At 39.2% G+C, this 20,706-nt stretch overlaps 1 protein-coding gene across 3 annotated transcripts; it reads right to left on the bottom strand.

The window, feature by feature from the left end:
• Positions 1-1,332: 1,332 nt before the first annotated feature.
• On the bottom strand, positions 1,333-17,987 carry PRPF3 (pre-mRNA processing factor 3). Of its 3 annotated transcripts, none has more exons than XM_017661230.3 (16): positions 17,866-17,987; positions 15,506-15,698; positions 14,696-14,826; positions 12,587-12,733; positions 11,204-11,287; positions 10,806-11,026; positions 9,873-10,179; positions 9,079-9,245; positions 8,226-8,305; positions 6,883-7,026; positions 6,106-6,205; positions 5,820-5,933; positions 4,930-5,048; positions 4,561-4,644; positions 3,474-3,535; positions 1,333-1,700 (listed from the first exon to the last, which is right to left on the bottom strand). In XM_017661230.3, the coding sequence occupies exons 2-16, from the start codon at positions 15,648-15,650 to the stop codon at positions 1,554-1,556; spliced, it is 2,052 nt and encodes a 683-aa protein (XP_017516719.1). In that variant the 5' UTR covers positions 15,651-15,698; positions 17,866-17,987; the 3' UTR covers positions 1,333-1,553. The 3 variants fall into 3 exon arrangements, with proteins under 3 accessions (XP_017516719.1, XP_017516724.1, XP_017516733.1); XM_017661235.3 differs by lacking the exon at positions 17,866-17,987 and adding an exon at positions 17,184-17,651; XM_017661244.2 differs by lacking the exons at positions 15,506-15,698; positions 17,866-17,987 and adding an exon at positions 13,359-13,454.
• Positions 17,988-20,706: the final 2,719 nt, after the last annotated feature.

The raw sequence follows: 20,706 nt of genomic DNA, 5'->3' as shown, positions 1-20,706 counted from the left end.
TAACACATGCACCAATGATGGCTGACCCTCCTGGCACCTTGGGGACAAGGCCTGAAAGCTGGCTTACTGTGTAGTCACAGCAGAGTGGCCCCCAAAGATCACAGTAGTATATCCTGAATGACCAGAAGGTAGGAGCATCTTACCGGGGAGTTTTATCATTATGGCCAGTGCATGCACCTCCAGTAGCACTATATATAGACCCCTCAGTAACCCCCATGGGGAGAGGGGTAAAGCTATGGTATACTAGACCTGGATGGGACCCCCTTCCTGCCACAATCCTATCAGAGGACCACTCTCTTGAAGGCACCCTACCTGGTGGAAAAGATTTGCCTATTTTGGTGTCATTAAAACTGTCTTATCACCCTTAATGTCTTTGTGGATTGGGTACACACCCTGCAAAAAACCTGCTACTCGCTGGGGTGAATGGAGCTTCCTATATGTACCAAGTGTGAGTCACACTCATCTGAGTAGAACTGATTTTGAATATAGCTGAAATAAGCTCCTCAGGCTTGAGGATTATCTTTTGTTACCTGTATCAAAGTTTTTGTTATCTTAGTTTTTGTTATCTCTATGTTGTCATCCTGTTGTTGTTGTGGAATCCAGTTACAGTACTCCAGCTTTCTTGCACAGAGACCATTGTGGAAGATTGAGCATGTAGACTGTGTAACAAGAATCCTGGAGGGTTGGAGGGTGGATTAAGTGAAGGTTCCCATGGCCAGGATCCTCACCTGAACCTAAACTAGTTGTTGATGTAACTGGCCTGCTGCTGGGCTTCTGCTTCCACAACTGTAGGCAATAAGCTATTATTGACTCAGTCTATGTGAAGAGCTCTGCCCAGTGCTCTGCGTGGAGGCAGAGACAAAGGAGGATAGTAGACCTCCAGACACATTCTAGTGCTCAACCTATCGCTGGGAGAACTAGCTGGATAATAAACCCTTTCACCCCGAGCGTTCTAGTGTCATTCCTCAGTCTCACTGAATCCACTGTGAACTTGCCTGGAGGAGAAACCAATTGGCAAGACAGACTACTTAGCCAAGACCAGAGGTATTCTGTCTACGTCATGACTCCCGTCTACTGAAGGTTAAGAGATGGACACTCTTTTATTGAACCCCTCCTTTATGTACTTAACACTTCGTACTACTTCAGTCTGCTCCAGAAAAACAGTATTTATCAATCTGGCTACAAGATGAGGTCAGAAATTTCCTTTAGACCTCAAAACTATACACCCATTCATCCTTCCATACTTTTTTTTTCACAGCAATTGCTGGAAGTCTGGAGAAATGGCCTGATGACCCAAATTCCAATACGTATGACTGTGTGAAAAATATCATACCAACTTTAAAAATAACTCTTTAATCATATGCACATAGGTGAATAAAGGGCAGCTCCAGGCCCACTGGGGAAGGGAGCCAGGTGTTCTCCCTTTGTCCCCCATATTGGCTTGGTACAGTTCTGAGATCACACACACACATGGGGCTGGGCTGGGAAGTAGAATAAGGGTGAGGACTTAAGAGACAAAGGCAAGAGGGGAGGGGCAAGGGTTTGGAGTAGTCTTAGTCGGTAGACTCCAACACAGATTCACTCAGCGCAAGGTCCCAGTAGTGTTCAGCCCCATGCTTTTTGAAGTGCTCTCGAGCCATGTTCTCTGTAGGGCACTGTTTGAACTTCATCTCCCCAAAACTCCGGTCTTTGGCCGTACCCTGGGACAGACAAAATTTATAATAAAAGCACTGCAACTTCTAATTTAAATCACATGTAATTCTTTTAAAAAATCTAGTAACATTTGTAAAACAGTGTGCCTAGGTGAATGGGATTTTATGGTAAAAGGAATTCTAATCTCCACCTCCTTGGATAACTGAATGAGTTTTCATCCATTTATATACATTAAGGGTTTCAGTTTTTTTGACTGAATGGAGAATGAGAGGAGTTCTGTGCTCTGGTGCCTGGGTGGAAGAGCAGGTCAGGAAGGACTACAGAAGGTGAGATAGGATGAACTTGTTGCTCACTAGTCCTCAAGAACTAGATTTGGGCCTTCAGGGAGAAAACAGAGAACTACAGGCCTCAAGGAGTCTTTCCGTAAGATTTTGTGAGACCCTGTCTACACGCAGGAGGCTTTGGGGCCACTGATAAGGAACAATACAGGGGCAAAGGGAATGGGAGCAAGAGACGAGGGGCTATTGAAAGAGAACAGAAGAAGATACAGTACTGGGTGGTACAGTAGATTCTCACCAAAGACACCAGCAGCAAGGCAGTCGCCAAGTTCTACCTCAAGAGGCTTTCAGGGTCAGATACCAGTAAGAAGCTGTGATAGATCCTGGCTTTCTGAACCTGAGATACAATTCCTGAGGACTCTCAGAGATAAGCGGAAGAGAATTTGGAAGAGATGGAAGGGGCCAGGATGTTAAATATGCAGCTGGGGACTTATAAGACAGAGAAACAGGTATTATGGTTATGATGACCTAATTGTATGCATGAATTGGAGGAGTTTGGGATAGGACAGAAAGATACATGAAAAACATTAGCAATTACCTATAAAGTGTCTTGATAAACAATCAGGGAATTGGAAGGTACTATTTAACTAAGTGGTTTTCTGTGTTGTTAGAATTTACTTTAATAAGCATTTACTATTTTTGTAATAATGTGCTACTTTTATAATAACTAGTTACTACACATGAACACTTTAAAAAAATGTATCAACATGAAAGAATAAAATGAAAACATTAAATAAACACAAAGGTAGAAAATATTTACATTGTATAAAATGTATTTTGGAATGGGAATAAAAGGACTAATGTAATACATCAAGATAAAATACAGTTACTGAGGAAAGAAATGTGTAATGCTTCCTGGAGAAATAGGATATTCTACATTTCACAAAGGATGAACGATCGTTACTTCACATCTTGGCTTAACAAACATTCATTCTTCAGAACTAGTAATAGTTCACAAGAAAGATTTCACAGATGGAGTTGTATAACCTTAAAAAAAGCTCCATTTGAGGAATGATTTAGTCACATTTTAAAAAGCACTATTACACAGTAATCTTACTAGGTTCTCAAAAAAAAAAAAAGACTATAGTGAGGGAAATATCCATATTTTATAGACAAAACAGTAGATTTGGTATTGAGTCACCCAGCTGCACAGCTAGTAAGGGTTACTGCCCAACTCCCAACTTTATATTCTTAAGTCTAGTACTTCTTTCACTGTATCTGAAGGAAAAATCCCACAATCCATTTCCCTCTTTCCAAGTCTCCTATCCATGACTGAAATAAACTCAGTTGAGAATTTGTATTTTTGCCACCAATTTTCCATACTCTTCCCCAGATGGCATATCCTATATGCTTACCAATTTAACTAAAATATAATCAGGAACAATTTGCTACCAAACATTTAACAATTAATTCTAAGAAGAAACAAATTACTTAAGGGATTAGCTCAAATTCTGCTTCAGTGTTTAACAAAGTATCACCTACCTCCCAGACTAGAACACATTTGTTGGTTTTCTTCACAGCTTCCTCATCAGATTCCTCATCATCTGGAAAAGACAATATAGCTAAATCTTGCTCTAAACAGACCAGACACCAAGATTTAGGTTCTAAGCAGACCACATTCAGGTCTAGCCAAATTCTTTTAACTACTGTCACCCTTTCCCATGTATTAGGATCAAATATCTTGTTACTCTTTATTTCCCCCATTTTAGACTGGGAACTCCACATAAGTAGGGACACTAGTACAACAAACACTTATTTAGTACCTACTATGTGTCAAGAGCTATGCCAGGTATTGGGAATAAGGAAATAAACAGAAGATAAGCAATCAACAACAAAAAGTTGTCCTAAGTACTGTGAGAACTAGGCTTCAGATACCAACATGACAAAGTCTATTCTCAAGGAGCTTGTAGTCTAATGAAGAGGGCAGATAATACCAAAGGAAAACATCTTAGGAACACTTGCAAAACAAAATAAAATATAGGTCAATTATAGTAAAAAATGTACTTCAAACAGAGGGCCAAATTAAGTAAAACAAAGAAAAGTAAGGCTCTTTGTACATGTTAAATGTTAACTAGGTCTTCAAAAAAGGGAAGAATGTTGGCCAAGAAGATGTCAGATATTTAAGATTAGATAAAGTTGGGCAAAAGAATGAAAAATGTATTTTCTAGAACAAAGCAGATATATTTTTATGACCTGAAAATGTTTTTTCACCTTTAACCTTTTAAAAAACTTTATCAAAGTATAATACAATACAGACAATGCACATAAAATGTGCAGCCTGCTGAATTTCCACAAACTATATAAAGTCATATAACTAGTATCTAGATCCTGGCAGATTGGGAAATCAGCTGGTAGAAAGGCCTTAAAGGACAGAAGGATAACTAACACTAATGAATATGATCATGTAATACATACTGTATGAATATCTAGTATGCTCGTAGTCCAAATGGGTCTTCTAAAGTTTGTGAAACATCATCTGGTGTTAGCAAAAGTCCCAGAGAGAGGGAACAGATGAACTGACAGAGTACCATCCCACCTCCCTCTTAATCCCATCTAACCCCCCATTCACCATCTCCCTTTGTGTTAGATGTCTGTTCATCCCACTTTATTCGATGCAGCATAAGACGCTTAAATTTCTTCTGGGCCTTGGGGCCTGGAAACAGAGAAGGAGAATTTTGCCAGAGTTGTGGAGGATGATGGGTAGAAAGAATCTTTGAGCTTATTCAATGCTCTGAAACTACTGTGGAAGTTGAAACAATCCCAGGAATCATACATAGCTTAGGTCCTTCTATTCCAATATATAGAGAAACAGAGGCCCAAGGTATTATACCCAGGTATGGCTCTAAAATACTTTTTCTCTCCTTTCTCCCCACCATGCTAATCAGTTCAAACCCTAGGGTTGCCTGGGGACAGTCTCCCTCAATTTTTTCAGACTCACCCCCTTCCACTACTACCACGTTGACATCCTTGTGCAGTACCACCACCCCTGTCAGGTACAGTTGCCCAGCATTGGCCTCAATCTTGAACTTCTTGGCTGGGTTGCTCAAATTTCGAACTCTGGAGAGGGGAAAGTTTAGTTATGGCTTTTAGTTTAGCAACAGTATCTGCCTGAATGGAATGGCAAATAAACACATGAATCCAAAATGGTTTTCTCTCTAAAAACAAAGGCATCTGAAGTAAGCAAATACACTAATGCTTGTAAGGTAGAACTGATGACTCTAGAAGTATTTCCACTGTCTATAATTCAAAGTCTAGCACTGTACAGGTAATCAAAAGAATGGAAGAGGTATTCACCATCATCCAAAAATATATATAAGCTACTTGTTCTTGACAGTGTAAAAATCAACAAATTATTTGCCCTCTAGATGCTGCAAAGCAGTCATAAAGCTACACATGAGAAATTTCTAGAAGGATACATGAAAAACCATTAGCAGCAATTACCTATAGTGAGTGGTCCTGAGGGAACAGAAAAAAGAAGGGGACTTTTTCAGCAAGTGCCTTTGTATTGTTAGAATTTTTTACCTTAATAAGCATTCGTATTTATAATTACCACTTTACTAGTTACTAAACAAGAGGATATTTAAAAAACAGATTATACACTGTACTGAACATAAAATAAAAACATTAAATCAACATAAAAGTAGAAATATATACAAAGTATACAGTGCATTTTGGAGTGGGAATAAAAGGATTACTGCGATACATCAGGATAAGGATATAATTACTGGAGGCAAGAACCTTAATGCTTCCTGAAGAAATAGGATATTTTAGGCTTGGAAAATGTTTTGGTATTTCTAAGGGAAAGGCTGGCCCAGTTTGGACACCTACCTATATACAGATATGTGTACCCCCTGTGAAATGTCTTCTTTAAGCTTTTTAATTTTCTTGACCTTTCTCTGTTCTGCTGTAAGTTTTCGGGCAGCATTGGCCTCTTCATGTGCTCTGTCGTGACAGGAAGGACATCCACAAGTGAGAAAGGCATTGAAGATCAGAGGCAGGGCTGAGGGAAAGAGAGAGCAACAGAGAACTCTCCCCTCCCTCCAAACATGGAACCCCCACAAGAGTTTGGGAAAGGTATTTGCCCTGGGTTTCCACCCAATCCCATGGCACTTACTTCTGTCTTTTTGCCATCTGAGCTCTGACATGGGCTTCTACCTTCGTGGGGTCTTGAACAGCTTCTGTTCCTAATACTCGCATCAAATTTGAAATTCTCACTGCAGTGGAGAGAGGACAGAAATCAATATCCAAAGTTACTTCTCCAGCTGAGATAACCTTTCATCTCTTGTCTACCAATTCATATAGTTCACCTATTTCAAATCTCCACTCAAAATTCTCAAAATTCACTTCTCTAAAAACTCCTATCTTGAAAAGCCTATCCAATTAACACAGCATTTGTGTAAGGTCACCCAATTAATCTAAATAGTTGGTATGCAATTATTCACATTGTTTGAAAGTTTATGAAAGATTAGGAACTAAATTTCCTTATTATTTTTCATTCGATCACAGTATTTAGTGATCAAAATATTACTGAATGCTAATGGAAGCTATAGGAGTAAGGTTTTTAAAACTATATTTGCACCTGTCAAATATTAAGAATTACGTCTGTAACAACTCTATGTAAATACTACAACTACTATCTTAATGAATTTCAAGACCATTATTCTTCCACTAAGATCAGTGTTATATGATCAATACTTAAAAATAAGCCTTAAATGACCTCATTAATGAATATGTTGATCTTTTTAAGATAGTAACACATTTATGAAAGGAAGAAAAGGACCAATGAACAATGCTGAGAAGCAGAAAGCACCTGAATATAGAGAGACACTAAAGTTCCTCTAAATTAGAGATAAACTTGCCACCCTTTTTTTCCTGTCTCTAATATACGTACCTTTGGGTTCTGGAGGAGGCATCAGACCCAGCCTGACTTTTTCTTGTAGTTCCTTCTGTGCTTCCCTCCTTGTTTGCCTTCGAAGTTTCTTCTGTTCCTTCTTGGTAAGATACACCCCCAGAGTAACAGGTGTGTCACTGTCAACTGTCAGGCACAGAGAAAATAATGTACCAAGGCAGTAAGCATAATAGAGGGATATAGCTGGATGTCAATCACATTAAAATTATCTTTAGCTTAAGTGCTGTTATTTTTAGTTTGTGATAGTGGTAGTATGGTCATATTTTTAAAAAGCATTCTTATCTTTCAGAAGTAATGTTCTAACTTGTTTTTCTTTAAGCAGCTGAACCATTTAATCAACTGAAATGTGGCAAATACAGAAAATAAAATCAGGCTGCTCTAGTTGCTCTGTGTGAGGATTTGGGATAGGTAAGGGATACCTAGAATTCCATTTGGATCCCACCTCCTGTCCCTCCATGTTTCTATGGAACACAATTTGAAAACCATTGGCCAAGATGAGGCAATTTATAATTTTAGAGTTACAGAATTGAGAAAAAAATCCTCTGGATTCCCAAACCAAGTTTAAACAAACAAAATCCCACACATTCTTCTAATGATTCACACTGATGACAGCTACGTAGACTGATTAAGTTCAATGATTACCATACCTTGTATTATCTTAAAGTCTCAGTCTATTTTTCTGAACTTACTGGAGATACTGTCAAGCAAATTTACTAATTAAGGTATTACCTACTCTGTTCATCCCAAATCTGATGAAAGCATTAAAATCTTTTATGTTCTACATAACTCTTGAAGAAGGCATATCAATTAATATTCTCTACATGAGAAAATTCTGTGTTCTAAGTGATTTACCCAAGGGATGCAGCTAGTTAATAACACAGCCACAACTAAAAGATATCTTTTTGATTGAGCCAATAGACTTTTGTTACAAAACTAATAGAAAGGCTGAAAACAAAGATGACTGAAGAATGGCAGTAGTGGTGGTGTACAAGACTGGAGTTTGGAGTCAAAAGCCCAACCACAGCAAAAACCCAACTTGTGATATACATCAGTGAGGCCATCTCTAGATTAGGCCTCAATGCCCGAGAGCTGCACTGTCACTAGCTACATGTACTGTTTAAACTTAATTAAAATTGAGTAAAATAAAAATTTTTTTCATTTTTATATCAGTTATATCAGTGTGACTCAGTCTTCAAGTGCTCAATAGTTAAACTTGTGTATAGTGGTTACTGTATGGACAGTACAGATAGAGAACATGTCCATTGTTACCTAATGTTCTATTGGATGATATTTTTCCAGAGCCTTATTGAGAAATCCTACATTACCTGGAGGGTTCAGCTGGGCCGGATGTTCAACAAGATTTGTGATTCCAAAATAATCTTCTCTCTTGGGATTTTCCTCTGTACTAAAATTGGAGGAAAAAGAGAAAATAGGATATGTGAGTAGAGATGACCCCAAGAGAGGGAGTTTCGGAAACAACAAAAAAATATCCTCGCCGTAACGCTTTCTAGCACTTTTCAGTATATGTGGATCTAGAATATGTCATTACATATAATTTTCAAGATGAGAAAATTGGATCCGACTAAGGTTGGAGGCATCGTTCACACCAGTCTTTCTCAACCTTTTTTCCTATCCTAACACCCCCGATGAATACCACTTTCTTTCATTAGTAACAACTCCTCCTTGGGACAGTGGTTGACAGAGGAGGAGTAATGAAAGGCTGAGACACAGTATCCTAAAGCCATGTATCAGAAGGTGGAGCAAGATAATTAAATTAAAGTTCTCCAAATGTTTCTTATATGCTTTATTTACCAGTCTCTCCTCTCAACAACTAAGAATCCTTTCTCTATTCTAGAACTTCATCTTTAAGAAATGTAAACACGTACTGTAAGTAGTAAAATAATATAATTAAGAAAACAAATACCCTAAAAGAAATAATAATGCACAACAAAAAAATAGATAATTTATAAATTTGCTCTTTTAGATTATTTGTGCTTATGCCTCTCAGGTTAACCCAAAAAAATAAAAGTAACCCATACAGCATATTCTTTGCAAATATGTAAGCTTGTGTATAGTTACCTTATTTCCCTTGGATTTAAAAGTTTTACTTAATGCATGAGTACCAACTCTCCCATTAAAACTCTAGTCTTATAAAAAGGTATTAACTAACAAACTCACAGGTCAAAGCCATTGGGGATGATATAAGAGTCCCACCACTCAATTTCAGGAATATCTCCTTCCTTTAACTCCTTCTTAGGAGCAATGAGGGCGAGCCTAGTTGAAGTATGGATGCCAGTTTTTCGAGCTGCCTGTGAGATCTCTGCCTGCAGCTTCTCCAGTTGAGCCTAAAGACAGGAGCAATCAAGACAGGCAGATAAACTAGTCACAGAAAACAGAGAAGTGGTAGAATCTCAAATTTGAAAACACTTCCTTCTTGAACTTTTTATACCTAATGCAATGAACTCATGATTGTTGAAAGCTTAGAAAAAAGAGCCATGCTGTTTTATTTTATCCTTTACTTAGTTGATTTGAATATATCTGACTCATCACCACCTCTTCACCCCAGTGTGTGCCTGCTGTAAAAAGGCAGGAATGGAATTTTATGAAAACCTCATTCTGAGAGGATGAAACCGAGAAGGTAAAAGCAATCAAATACATAGTCATTCAACTCTTCAGGTGTGTGGATTGTCTGTAGTAAATTTTAACACCAGGCTAGCTTTCCTCAGAAGTGTTTTTCTCCTCTCTGAGTTATATATGGAGAATTTTCAAACTGAATTTTATTTCCACATAAGTAGAATGTAATTAAGACAAATCAACTAAAAATCAAGTATTCCAGGGATAAATACAGCATTTAAAAATTATTCATTCCTTCATTATTTGTTTATGTTGAGAGTATTTTAGGACTGTATTCCATTTCATTTGTCACCTTCCTAATTTCTTCAAAGCTCCAGGTTACATTCTAAGCCTGATACCTTTGTCCGTAATCGTTGGGCAATCTTCTCAAATTTGCCCTTGTCATGGAACTTAAAAGTGCGTCTCTGGCGCTGTGAAGGGGCAATTGAGACTCGGGGGTCAAAAAAGGTATTAGACTCCATGTCCTCTGATGGCTTTTCTTTCAGCTGTTGCTTGAATTGTTCTCTCTTCACAGCACGAATATTGGCCTTCAGAGTAGGCATGCGGTGCGTCAGCTCAATCTCCTTGCCTGTTGCATCTACGGTGCGACCTTGTTCATCCAAAATCAGTGGTGTAGGTTTAGTTTGATCTTTTAACTCCACTTTCCTGAAAAATAGCCCAGAAAGAAAGAAACCCCATACAGAATAATAAATAAGGCAAACAAAAACAAAATAAATCAAAACTCAACAAGAATGACTAGGTTACATAATTCTAGGGAAAAACCCACCTTGATTGTAAACATCAAACTGGATATTTGAATAGAGAGTACAATCAGATTAAATGAATTTATAAATTACACTGGTAAGAATTTGCAATACCAACTTTACTCCAGAATTCTTGACTCAGATATGTGATGCCTAACCAATTATAGGTGCTAAAAATAGTCTATCATCTCTACCCAGTTGTAGAGAACTCTCAGATCTTGTCTCTGTGTGGTTTAATGGATATAGCCCTGAGTCAGGAACCAAGAGACCTGGTTCTATTTCCAGTTCCAGTATCAGACAAATAATCTTATCCTCAGTTCTACCAACTGTAAAAAGATGATAAACTCTCACCAAGGAAGGCACAAGAATGAATTCAACTGGTATGTATTGAGCACAGGTAAGAAATATGGAACTGTGTAAGATATGATTTAGTTTCCTTTAGGAAGAAGAGTGTCAGTAACATTGAAGACTATTGATTGCTTTTCAAGCTTAAGGAACAACACAGAGTTCCATGAAATAGATACTCACGGGGGAGCAATACCCATGGCATGGAGATTGGCCAAGCCCACCATGTTGGCATTGCCAATAAGGCCTGGCTTCAGTGCCAGCTGGGCTTGGATGCGGGCCTGTAGTTCAGCTGCTTTCCTGGCCTTCTCAATGGCATCATTCATGAAAGTGGCAGCCTGTGATGGCTGAATAGTGTTGCCAATTGGAAGTCGCTCTGGTTGGGAGGAGGAAGGAGTCTTTGGCTATGAGACAGGAAAAAAAGAAATCAAAATCTGAAGGATTAGATGGGCAGACAGGACACACACACATAGTAGTAGATGTGGCGTGGAACATGCAGTCATCTTCCAGATTCTCATTTGAGTAGACGGTAAGAAATTGTGATTAAGATTCTTCTTTTCAGAGTAGTCTGGGCACAATACCTGAGGTGTAGGGGGGCTAATGAAGCTCAATTGTTTTTTCCTCTCCTCGATTTGCCGTGTTGCTGCCTCCATCATCTGTTTGATCTGCTCTCGGTAGGGGGAAAAAGTTGAAAAACTGTTAATGTCTCTTTATTTCTCCCATACAGTTTCCTAAACAAAGGGCTTTCAGGTCTATAGAACTAAAATTTTCTGAATGATCTCATCATATTCTGGCTATACCATAGGCTAGAAAATTTAGTAAAGATAAATCTACACAGCTGAACACTGGAATTTTTCAACCCATTTTCCTAAGGCAGAATTGACATGTTAGGTAGTAACATAGCCTGATGATTAAGACTGAGGAATCAGAGACACCTGAGTCTGAATCTTAATTCTGCCAATTAATGCCTGTGTGATCCTGGACATGGTCATGGGCTTGGACCTCCAAAAAGGGGTAAAAATAGTACCTACCTTACACAGCTATTGTAAGCATTTAAATAATACATGAAAAACTCTTTTAACAGAACCCACACAAATTATTAAGCCGTTTTTTCTTAAAATCATGCTGTTATTCCCTGAATTCCTAGTTTGGGCGATCAGAGGCAACAATGCAAAGACCTGCTTCCTAGTTTCTGTAAACCCTTTCTTCTGTCCTTAAGTTCAGAATGATAAGAGAATATGATCAAATAACTCTTCTTAAATTTTCCAAGAGACCTTTTATCAAGGTACTTAAAGATATTTTTTCAAATTTATTTTTAACATTTTTTTTGAGAAAGTGATATATTTACAGTTCAAAATGCAAAAAAGTACAAAAGGGTATACTGTGAATTCTTTTACTTCCCATTCTCTATAAAAAATATCATCAGAATCCTTTCTTTCAGCAATATTGTATATAAATATAAATAACCAAATCTACCCACCCATCTAATATATTTATGTGTATATTCTATTTCCACTCCAAGAAATTTTAAATGATACAAGAAATATTTACTGCTTATATGTTATCAAAATTGTTTAACAGTGATCATTTTAATTTTAAAACACAGAAAATTCCTATTAAAAAATACAAAGTCAACTTGAAATTACTTAAGTGGATTGTATCTTCTCTGCATTATATTTGGAAGTTCTCTTGCTATCAACAATACTCTAAATGACCCAGTGAAGTATATATGGCCAAATGATGATAACACACCTTGCTTACCACATAATAGATGCTCAAAAAATGCTATTTCAATAGACTTCAACTGGAATACTCCTGGTTAAACCAAGAAATGATGAAACATAAAGCAAGAGTTTCCCAACGCTAAACACCAGTTCAAATCAACGTTACAATAAATCTGGATCCATGCATCTTTCGTTTCTTCAACTCACAAACATCACTGCTTCTAGTTCCTAATTACTAACCTGGAGCTTAGTCAGCATGCCAGGACTCTCTGAGGGAGGCCCAGGAATCACTTCTGGCTCCTCTTCCACCTCCTCAAAACGGGGTATCCGTCGCTTCTTTACTCCTGATGATTCCTTGGAGATCTCAGAGTCATCACCAAACACTTCCTAAAGGAACCCAAGATGAAAAAAGAGTTGTGTCCCCACCCATGAGAGAAGGGAAAAATCATCCTAGTCCCCATCAGCATTTTGTGGCTTTTCCCAGAGTCTTCTAGACCCTCCACTATATGAACTATCTCACTCAACATCATTCTCCTACTTCAGTCAAGCAAATTATCATCATGGTCTTATAAATGTTCCCATCTCAAGGTCTTTGCAAATGCTATTGCCTGTATTTGTAAATTTTCCCAACTTTTCCACAACCCCTGTTCCAAATCCTGCCTAAAACTCACCTCCTCCAGGAAGTTTTTCTCATTAATAATTTACCCCACTCTGATCAAATTGTTGTTTCACATCCTCTAGCACTTACGAGCTTGGTTCACACTAGGTAAAATTACATTGCTGATATTCTGCTTGCCAAGTATTAAGTCTTTTTCAATGTTAGTACTTTCTCCCAAACTACAGTCTAAGTTCTTCCAGGATAGGGGCTTTCTCTTCTTCAGTATTCCCCAATAACGCTTTATCTTCATCAAACAATGGGAACTCAAATATGTTGACTAATTTGCAAGGTGAATTTAACAGGACCAAGAGTGGCCAACTGGAAGGGACAATGGGAAAAAGCAAATGTACACACCGGTGGTAGGCTTTGGGTGACATCCCCTCTTCACTAGGAGGGCTCGTGTTTTGCAAGGACATATCCTCAGCCAGGGGCGAGCGCTTCCTGGAACTCCTACAGTTCAAGAAAAAGGACTCTCCCATAATATATTGTGTGGGGTGGGGATTTGAATGGACCAAAATGGGACCCATATTCCAATGCTATCTAGATACCTCCTTCAAGAAACCATTTTTATTACTCCCACCCAATGTAGTCACTTCATTCACAACATGCCCTTAAACACTTAATAACGTAGCATGCCCTATCATAATAAAATCCTCATTCTACAAGTCTGTGGATACTGTGGCTCAAGCATTCCTACATAAACACAATTCAATCTAAGTCAAATTCTGCAGTCAACCCTAAGATTTACATGAAGTTGTTACTTAGATTTTATAATTTGTGACTGTATTTTGCTGTGCTTCCCACCCTCAACCGTTAAACTGCAAATTCCTTTAAGGCAAGGACTATCTCTCATTCCTTCATCATCCTAGAATGTTTTAATCACAAAGGGCACATGAATCTCTCTTTCTCTTGGTTCCACAGCCTGGCCAGGAACCAAGCAGACATTGCTTATTTACTCTCTGTGCCTCAGGAAAAGCATAGGAAAGCCAAGGTATCAAAAGCCTATTAGAAGTCTTGGTGGGAGTCACAGAAAATATTTTTTTTTAAAGAGAGAGAAAGAGAAAGAGATCAGGTACTTGACACTGCTAATATTGAAAGAAGCCATGACCTCAGCAACCACAGAATGAAAAGTAGGGAAGGCAGTAATGCCATTCCCTTTAAATACCCGACTCATGGGGCCAGACGACCCTCAGTATACTATATAGCAAGGATTAGGCTTTCAGGACGTACAGTAAATAATAATTGTAAGGTATCCCATCTGTAAGTCCATGGCAGAGAAACTTCCATAAAGGAGCAACAATGAGGTCTATAGCTCAGGTAGCAGTGGAGTCACATTCTGAAGCAACCTATTAGGCATCCGGTAAATTAAAGCATAAAATCTTAGAGCAACCAATTTATAGGTAGTAGTAGGGAAAAAAAGAGACAGGGAAACTGAGAACCAAAACTCCTGTGTAAGAAAAAGAATAAAGCTACCAATTGTTGCCTTAGAATATTTCAACCCAGGAATATAGGTAGTTCCTCACCTAAAGATGGCGATAATACAAATTCACTCCCTCTACTTCAATGTCTAAGTTGCTCTTGAATATTTGGTATTCTAATAGTGGATATCCAAGTGTCAGCCAGGTAAGCTCAGCAACTTTGCTACCATTTAAAACACTCCCAAGCTCATAAGATAGTTAACTGTAACCTACCTTTAGCTCCCGTTTTCTGCTCCTGTCACTGCTAGATTTGGAATGCCTAGAGCTTCGGCCTTCCTCCACAGCTTCGAACAGTTTGTCCACAAATCGGAGAGTAGAATCATCAAGAAAAGGTTTCAGATGGTCTGATAGGAAAAAAAAAAAGGTGGTAGGGTTGAACAGGTAAGAGTACTTATAGTAGTTAGTACCATACAAGGCATATAACAGACATCAACACAGGAATTTTACTCTAGGAAGGAAATGTTTTCTTAAGTTCTTTGTAGGATTCCTAAAAACACCCTTACAATGAATGACCTTGCCCTATGATGTAAAAATACAGATAAAATTTTTTTGGAGTAGGCAGTACCACATTAGGAGCAAACTGTTTAGGTTGAGTATGAAAGTTTAGGATGAATAATCACCCTAACTCTTCCCAGAGAGCAAGCTGTAGAGGACTACCATTAACAAAATTAACCCCCCTCAACTTTTTTTCATGTATTTTATAAAGACATCTGTATGTTTACATGTCAGACTGAATCTGAATATATCCATCTGACTTTAGCATATTTCCTAAGTAAATATACCTTAGATAACTCAATACAGTGGTCAAAGGAAGTCAGTCTGACATTCAAAATAGTATAAAAAACAAAAACTAAAAGGCAAAATTAGTTATTTAGCCTGTTTCCACTATAATGCAAGATAAAAATAAAATGTGACCTGACCATTTTTTGACAGAATTATCCCAACAAATGAATTTTGGGGAAGTTCAAGCAGTGTTTGGGGTCACCTTATATGTTAAGTCAAAAGATTCAGAAAGGTACCTACCAGCTGCCTTCTTCTTGTCCATGCCTTTCCCCACACAGTTTAGTGCTGCGGTGACCACTGTGGGTTCTGAAAAACCCAGCACCCTCTTTACTGTCTTCTCTATCCATGGTTTCAGCTCATCTAGCTCCCTCTTAGACAGTGCCATTCTTTGGGAAAAAGAGGATAGCTTAAATGGGATTCAATACGACGGCACCTAAAGAAACCAAAGAAGAGTTAAATTAGAGGATAAGAAAAGACTATAAAGTGATTCCAGGTAAAAGTCAATACATCAGAAATGCACTCCCCACCACTATTCTCAATCCTTAGGCAAGTTCCTCCACTTGATTTCAAACCAAGTACTGTCCCTAAAACCCATACTTCAAAGCAGGAAGAGCTACTTTCTGTTTGATTTTTAACCCTACCTCAGTAACAGGGGGATCAATGAAATCTGGAGAAGCAACCAACCAACCCTGGGAATAACTTTGTCTGAGAAATGAGGTCTAACTTTTTTGATTCTGTCATATCAACAAGGACTGACAAACTATAACATAAAAACAAGACTGAAAAGGCCCACTCAGAGGCCCGCTTTTCTATCCATTCTACTTCCAAGCAGGTATTCCATAACCCAGTCCTGACCTACAGGTTTCTCTTCTTTTAAGGAAGCAAATAAGGGAGGGTTTATCCAGGTCAGTCATCCTATATATTAAAGCTAATAATCCTTAGAAATGTTCTGTCACATTTTTCTATAGTCAAAATAATCATCCCAGTGGGAATTCCGTACCCAGATAATTTCCTCTCATTCTACAAGGTCCCTGTCTGCTGACTTGATAAGAATAATCCCTCAGCTCAGAAAAGAATACTCTCATTTTGGATGTACGCTCTCTCTCCCTCCTTACCTTTATTCTTATACTTTTTAGCTTAGTAGAGAAGTCACTTTCATTAAGGACTCTCTACAACAAATCTTTGTTATTTAATTCAAGCTATTACAATTCTTAAACATTTTTCATGTTTACAAATCTCACCTCCTACCTAAATTCCAAAAATCTTCACGAGCATACAGAAAATTTTATTTGCCTGATGTTTCCACAGTGCCTAAAAGTCAATAAAATTGCACTAGCCTCAACTTCCAAGCTAACCTTCTCCCAGCAGTGCCACCCATCAGGGTCTGATCTGGGAGTCAACCTTTCAAGAGATGTTTTAAGACATCTTTTCTCCTAAAAGATACAGTCTGATTAACTTCTACATTCTTTGCAGATTTATCCTCTATAAGACCTGTGGTTAAACAGTGTATTTAATTTTTGTATAACCATACAAAACTAGTAAAGTCATGAAACTAGGAGTTAAAGACTGCTTCACTGACAAATCATATGAATGATTCTATGGTGGCTCTATTAACCTATCATGAGATAGCAGGTTAGCCTATCAATTTCTACATATTAGATGAGCATTGTTCAAAAGAAGCATATTCAGATACCACACAAACTGAAAACGAACTCACACTGAATAGCTGGGGCACTGAGCTCTACCAATTAGTAGCCTTTAGACAAGTAAATCTGAGTCTGTGTACCCACCTTACAAAATGAGTACAACCGCCATACCTATACCGTACTTATTTCATTCAATAAATACTTATTGCATAACTACTAAGTGTCAAGCAGTGTACTGGGTGATAAGGCTACACAAAACAAAGAATCCTCACCTTAATGGGGCTTATATTCCACTAGAATTGAACCACAGGCTAGAAAGTGTAAGCAATTCTAAAATCCAAAGCAATAAATGAAGTACCACTCTATCAGATGAAATGTGTGCCCCAGCACTATATTAATAAATATACACAATTTCAACCCAATCCTCCGTAAGAGTGTATGTAGCCTAAATATAAACTGCTAGGGGGCAAAAATTAAAAGTTTCAAACAGTAACTGTCTTTGTCACTGATCAAATATTCAACAGTAACTGCCTGGAGCGGGGCAGGGCGTAGTGGTTATGGTGTGAAGGAACGAAGGCAGAGTGATATTTGAATGAGCAAGTAGAGAATCCAGTCTTTTCAAGGATTCCCTTATTCTGGGCTCTTCGTTGTTACAGCCTGAGTTTCCCCCCTGAAATCCCTCTTTTTGCTTTTTCCTTCTCTACGGACAGCCCCCTACCCGACCTTGTTTTACCCAAACTCCTCTTCTCAGAGCTACTCTCCCCACCTCGTCCCCTTCCCGCCCCCGCCCTTTTCCACTAAAGAATCTCATTCCAAAACTGTTCTTCCACAGAATATTGTACTTAGCTTGCTTCCCGCTGAGCCTTCCCGGTTCGGTCCTCCCCTAGCATTAAGGTCGGGACCTAGCCTTTCGTACTGGAGGATACCCTATCCGGGCCCGGGGCCACGACTCACCTTCCAAACTTCAGCCCCTGAGACGGAGCCCGAACGTTACACCGGAACCGGAAACCCTCCGACCGCCCTACGGCCTGCCGTCGCTACCTCCACGGCCGCCTCCACGCCGCGGTCCCCTAACATGTGACTGGGGAAGGCCGGGGGCCGATTCGCGCAGCCGTAGTAGCCACTTTCCCGGCAGCGGAGCGCATGCGTTGGGAAGCCTAAACGTTTCTCCGTGCGTGTTCTCACCTCCTTCGTTTTCCTCAGCTAAACTTGTTAGCTAGATTACTGCCAGAACTAAAAGCGGCGCTTCTGCATGAGGGATAAACGGAACCTTTCTGGTAGAAAGTAAACACCCCGGGAGTAGTGACTACCACTCCTGAACCTTTCTCCCTTACGTAACAGTGGTGCCAGAGACCGCCCCAGAAAAAAAACAAATATAGGACCCTGAAGATAGCAGCCTCCCCTTTGTGCCTTTTATTGACAGAATACTTACTGCCTACCACCATGTGCCAGGTATGCTCTGAAAATTAATACTTCCTAATAATTAAATAAAAGCATGAGCTTTAAAGTCAGACTGCCTAGATTTGTATTCCAATTCTCCCACTCATAAGCTGTGACATTAGGCCAGAGTCGCTTGTAAGAAAATCCACCTCGCCTTCTTCCTCGCCTGTGGAAAAATCCACCTCAGGACTGCTGTGAGGACCACAACAGTGACTGAAGACAATGTACTTACAAGTTTTTCTTACCGAGTTCAATAAAATTACGTTATATGTATCTCATTGCCTATGTAAATGGATAATAGACACCTCATATTTACATGATGAAAACTAAGCTCCTGATTCTAATGCTCCCAAATCTTCCCTGTCCCAAACCCCCCTCACCCCCTTCCCCAAACCCAGGTCCTCTCACAGTCTTCCTCATCTCAGTTAATAACAACTCTATTCTTATAGGCCAATAGGCAGGTCAATAATCTTGGTCATCCTGCACTCCTCTGGTTCCATTGGCCCTACTTTCAAAATACGTACAGAACCCATCTGATTCTCACAATCTCCATTACTGTCACCTTTATGCTTGGATTATTTTAGTAGTCTCCTAATTCTTGCTTCCACTTTGTCCCCTTTTAGTCTCATCACATAGACACTAGAAATATCTAGTACTGTTAGGGGGAGCATTGTATTTTCCTCGATTATTGTCCCACCGCAACAAAGAATTGAAGGGCAGAGACACGGTAGTGAAGCAGAGCAAAAGTTTTATTTAAAGTTACTTAAAGAGAGAAAAAGTGCAGATGACCTCAGGGAGGAGAGGCGCCCTGAAAGAGAGCAAGTGCACACTTGGAGAAAGGAGAGTGTGAGCTACCTCACAGAAGAGGTACCAGAGGATACCCTATCGGAGCCCGGGGCCACCACTCATTTTACAAACTTCAGCCCCTGAGAAGGAGCCCGAACGTTAGAGGAGATCGCACTGAAAGGCTGAGATACAGTTTTAAGGCAGGCGACCTCAGAGAGAGGAGCGCACCTAAGGTTTTAGGGTCTGGGGTTTTATAGGGGGTTGAGGGTTTTCAGGAAAGCAACAAAGGGCCAGGTGTGGACCTGCCAAATGGTCTCAGACTGTTCATCTTTGTTAAGACATTAAGTTCCCCCCCCTTTTTTAAACTTAACACAAGAAATGTACTGCTTTGATTCCTTTCCAGGATATCAGCTGCTGTCTGGAAGCATATCAATCAAGACTGACTGCCCTGCCTTCAAGGTGAGCTGAGCCACCGTCCATTTGATTAAAATGCAGCCTCAGCTTTAAGATAGGATTCTTCCTGACTAAGCTGGGCCTTTTAGCAGGTGCTAAAGTAAATCTTACAATGGTATGTTCTAATTGACACAGTGAAAACAGACTATGATGAGATACTTTTCTTCATCTGAGGAGTATTCAAACTGCTAGGCCAAGTGGCTCCTGGCCTTCTGAGCTTTCTAGTTTTAACTGGCTAACTCTTTGAGTCCCTTCTAGTGGGCATACTGGCCTTACTGTCTTTCCACCCCGCTCATATCTGTATTCCTGCCTAACAATACTAGTATGGTAGGCGCTACAGTAGTTATGTTAACACATCAAAAAGGTCGTAGACTTCCCTGCTCAAAACCATTTCCCCCTTTCCCTATCAGAGTAAAATGCCCAGCATGACCTGCCCTACTCCTTTACCTGCAAGGATCTCACACTCTTTCCTTAACTCGTTCAGTTCCAGAATCCTGACCTCTTGGTCCTTGAACATGCCAAGCATAATGTCACCTCAAGGCCTCTGCACTTGTTGCTCTCTGCCTGCATGGTTCTACGCCTAGATATCTCCATGGTCTCTTCCCTCATCTCCTTGATTTTTATTCAAATGTAACCTTAGTGAAGCCTTTCCCACTTAATTAACCATCTTATTTAATTTGAAGCCTATTTGGTACTCTTGATTTCCTCAACATTTTTTTCCCCATAGTACTTATCACCACCTACGATACTAGTACTAGATAACTTATGTATTATTATGTTTATTGTTTATCATCTCTCTCTCTGCTAGAATGTAAATTCTTCAAAGGCAGGAATCATCAATATACATTAAATGCCTATCATAACATCTGGCAAATTAATTAAATATTTGTTGAATTAAATAATTTATCTTTTCTAAAAGTGGGTCTTGCAGGCCTCAGAACCTGCTGAAGTCTGTTTTTTCCCCTAAAGAATATTAATTCCTTAAGGTAGGAATTGTGCCATATTGTCTTTTTATCTCTAGGGCTAGGATAGTGGTAGACACAGTAAGGGCTCAATAAATGGTAAACAAGTAAGAACTGCCAATACTGTTTTCCTCATTCTATCAATAATCCTGTA

Source organism: Manis javanica, chromosome 4, assembly GCF_040802235.1.
Source record: "Manis javanica isolate MJ-LG chromosome 4, MJ_LKY, whole genome shotgun sequence".
NCBI lineage: Eukaryota > Metazoa > Chordata > Mammalia > Pholidota > Manidae > Manis > Manis javanica.
Note: the sequence above shows the minus strand (reverse complement) of the source record. Positions and strands in the feature narration are given on the sequence as shown.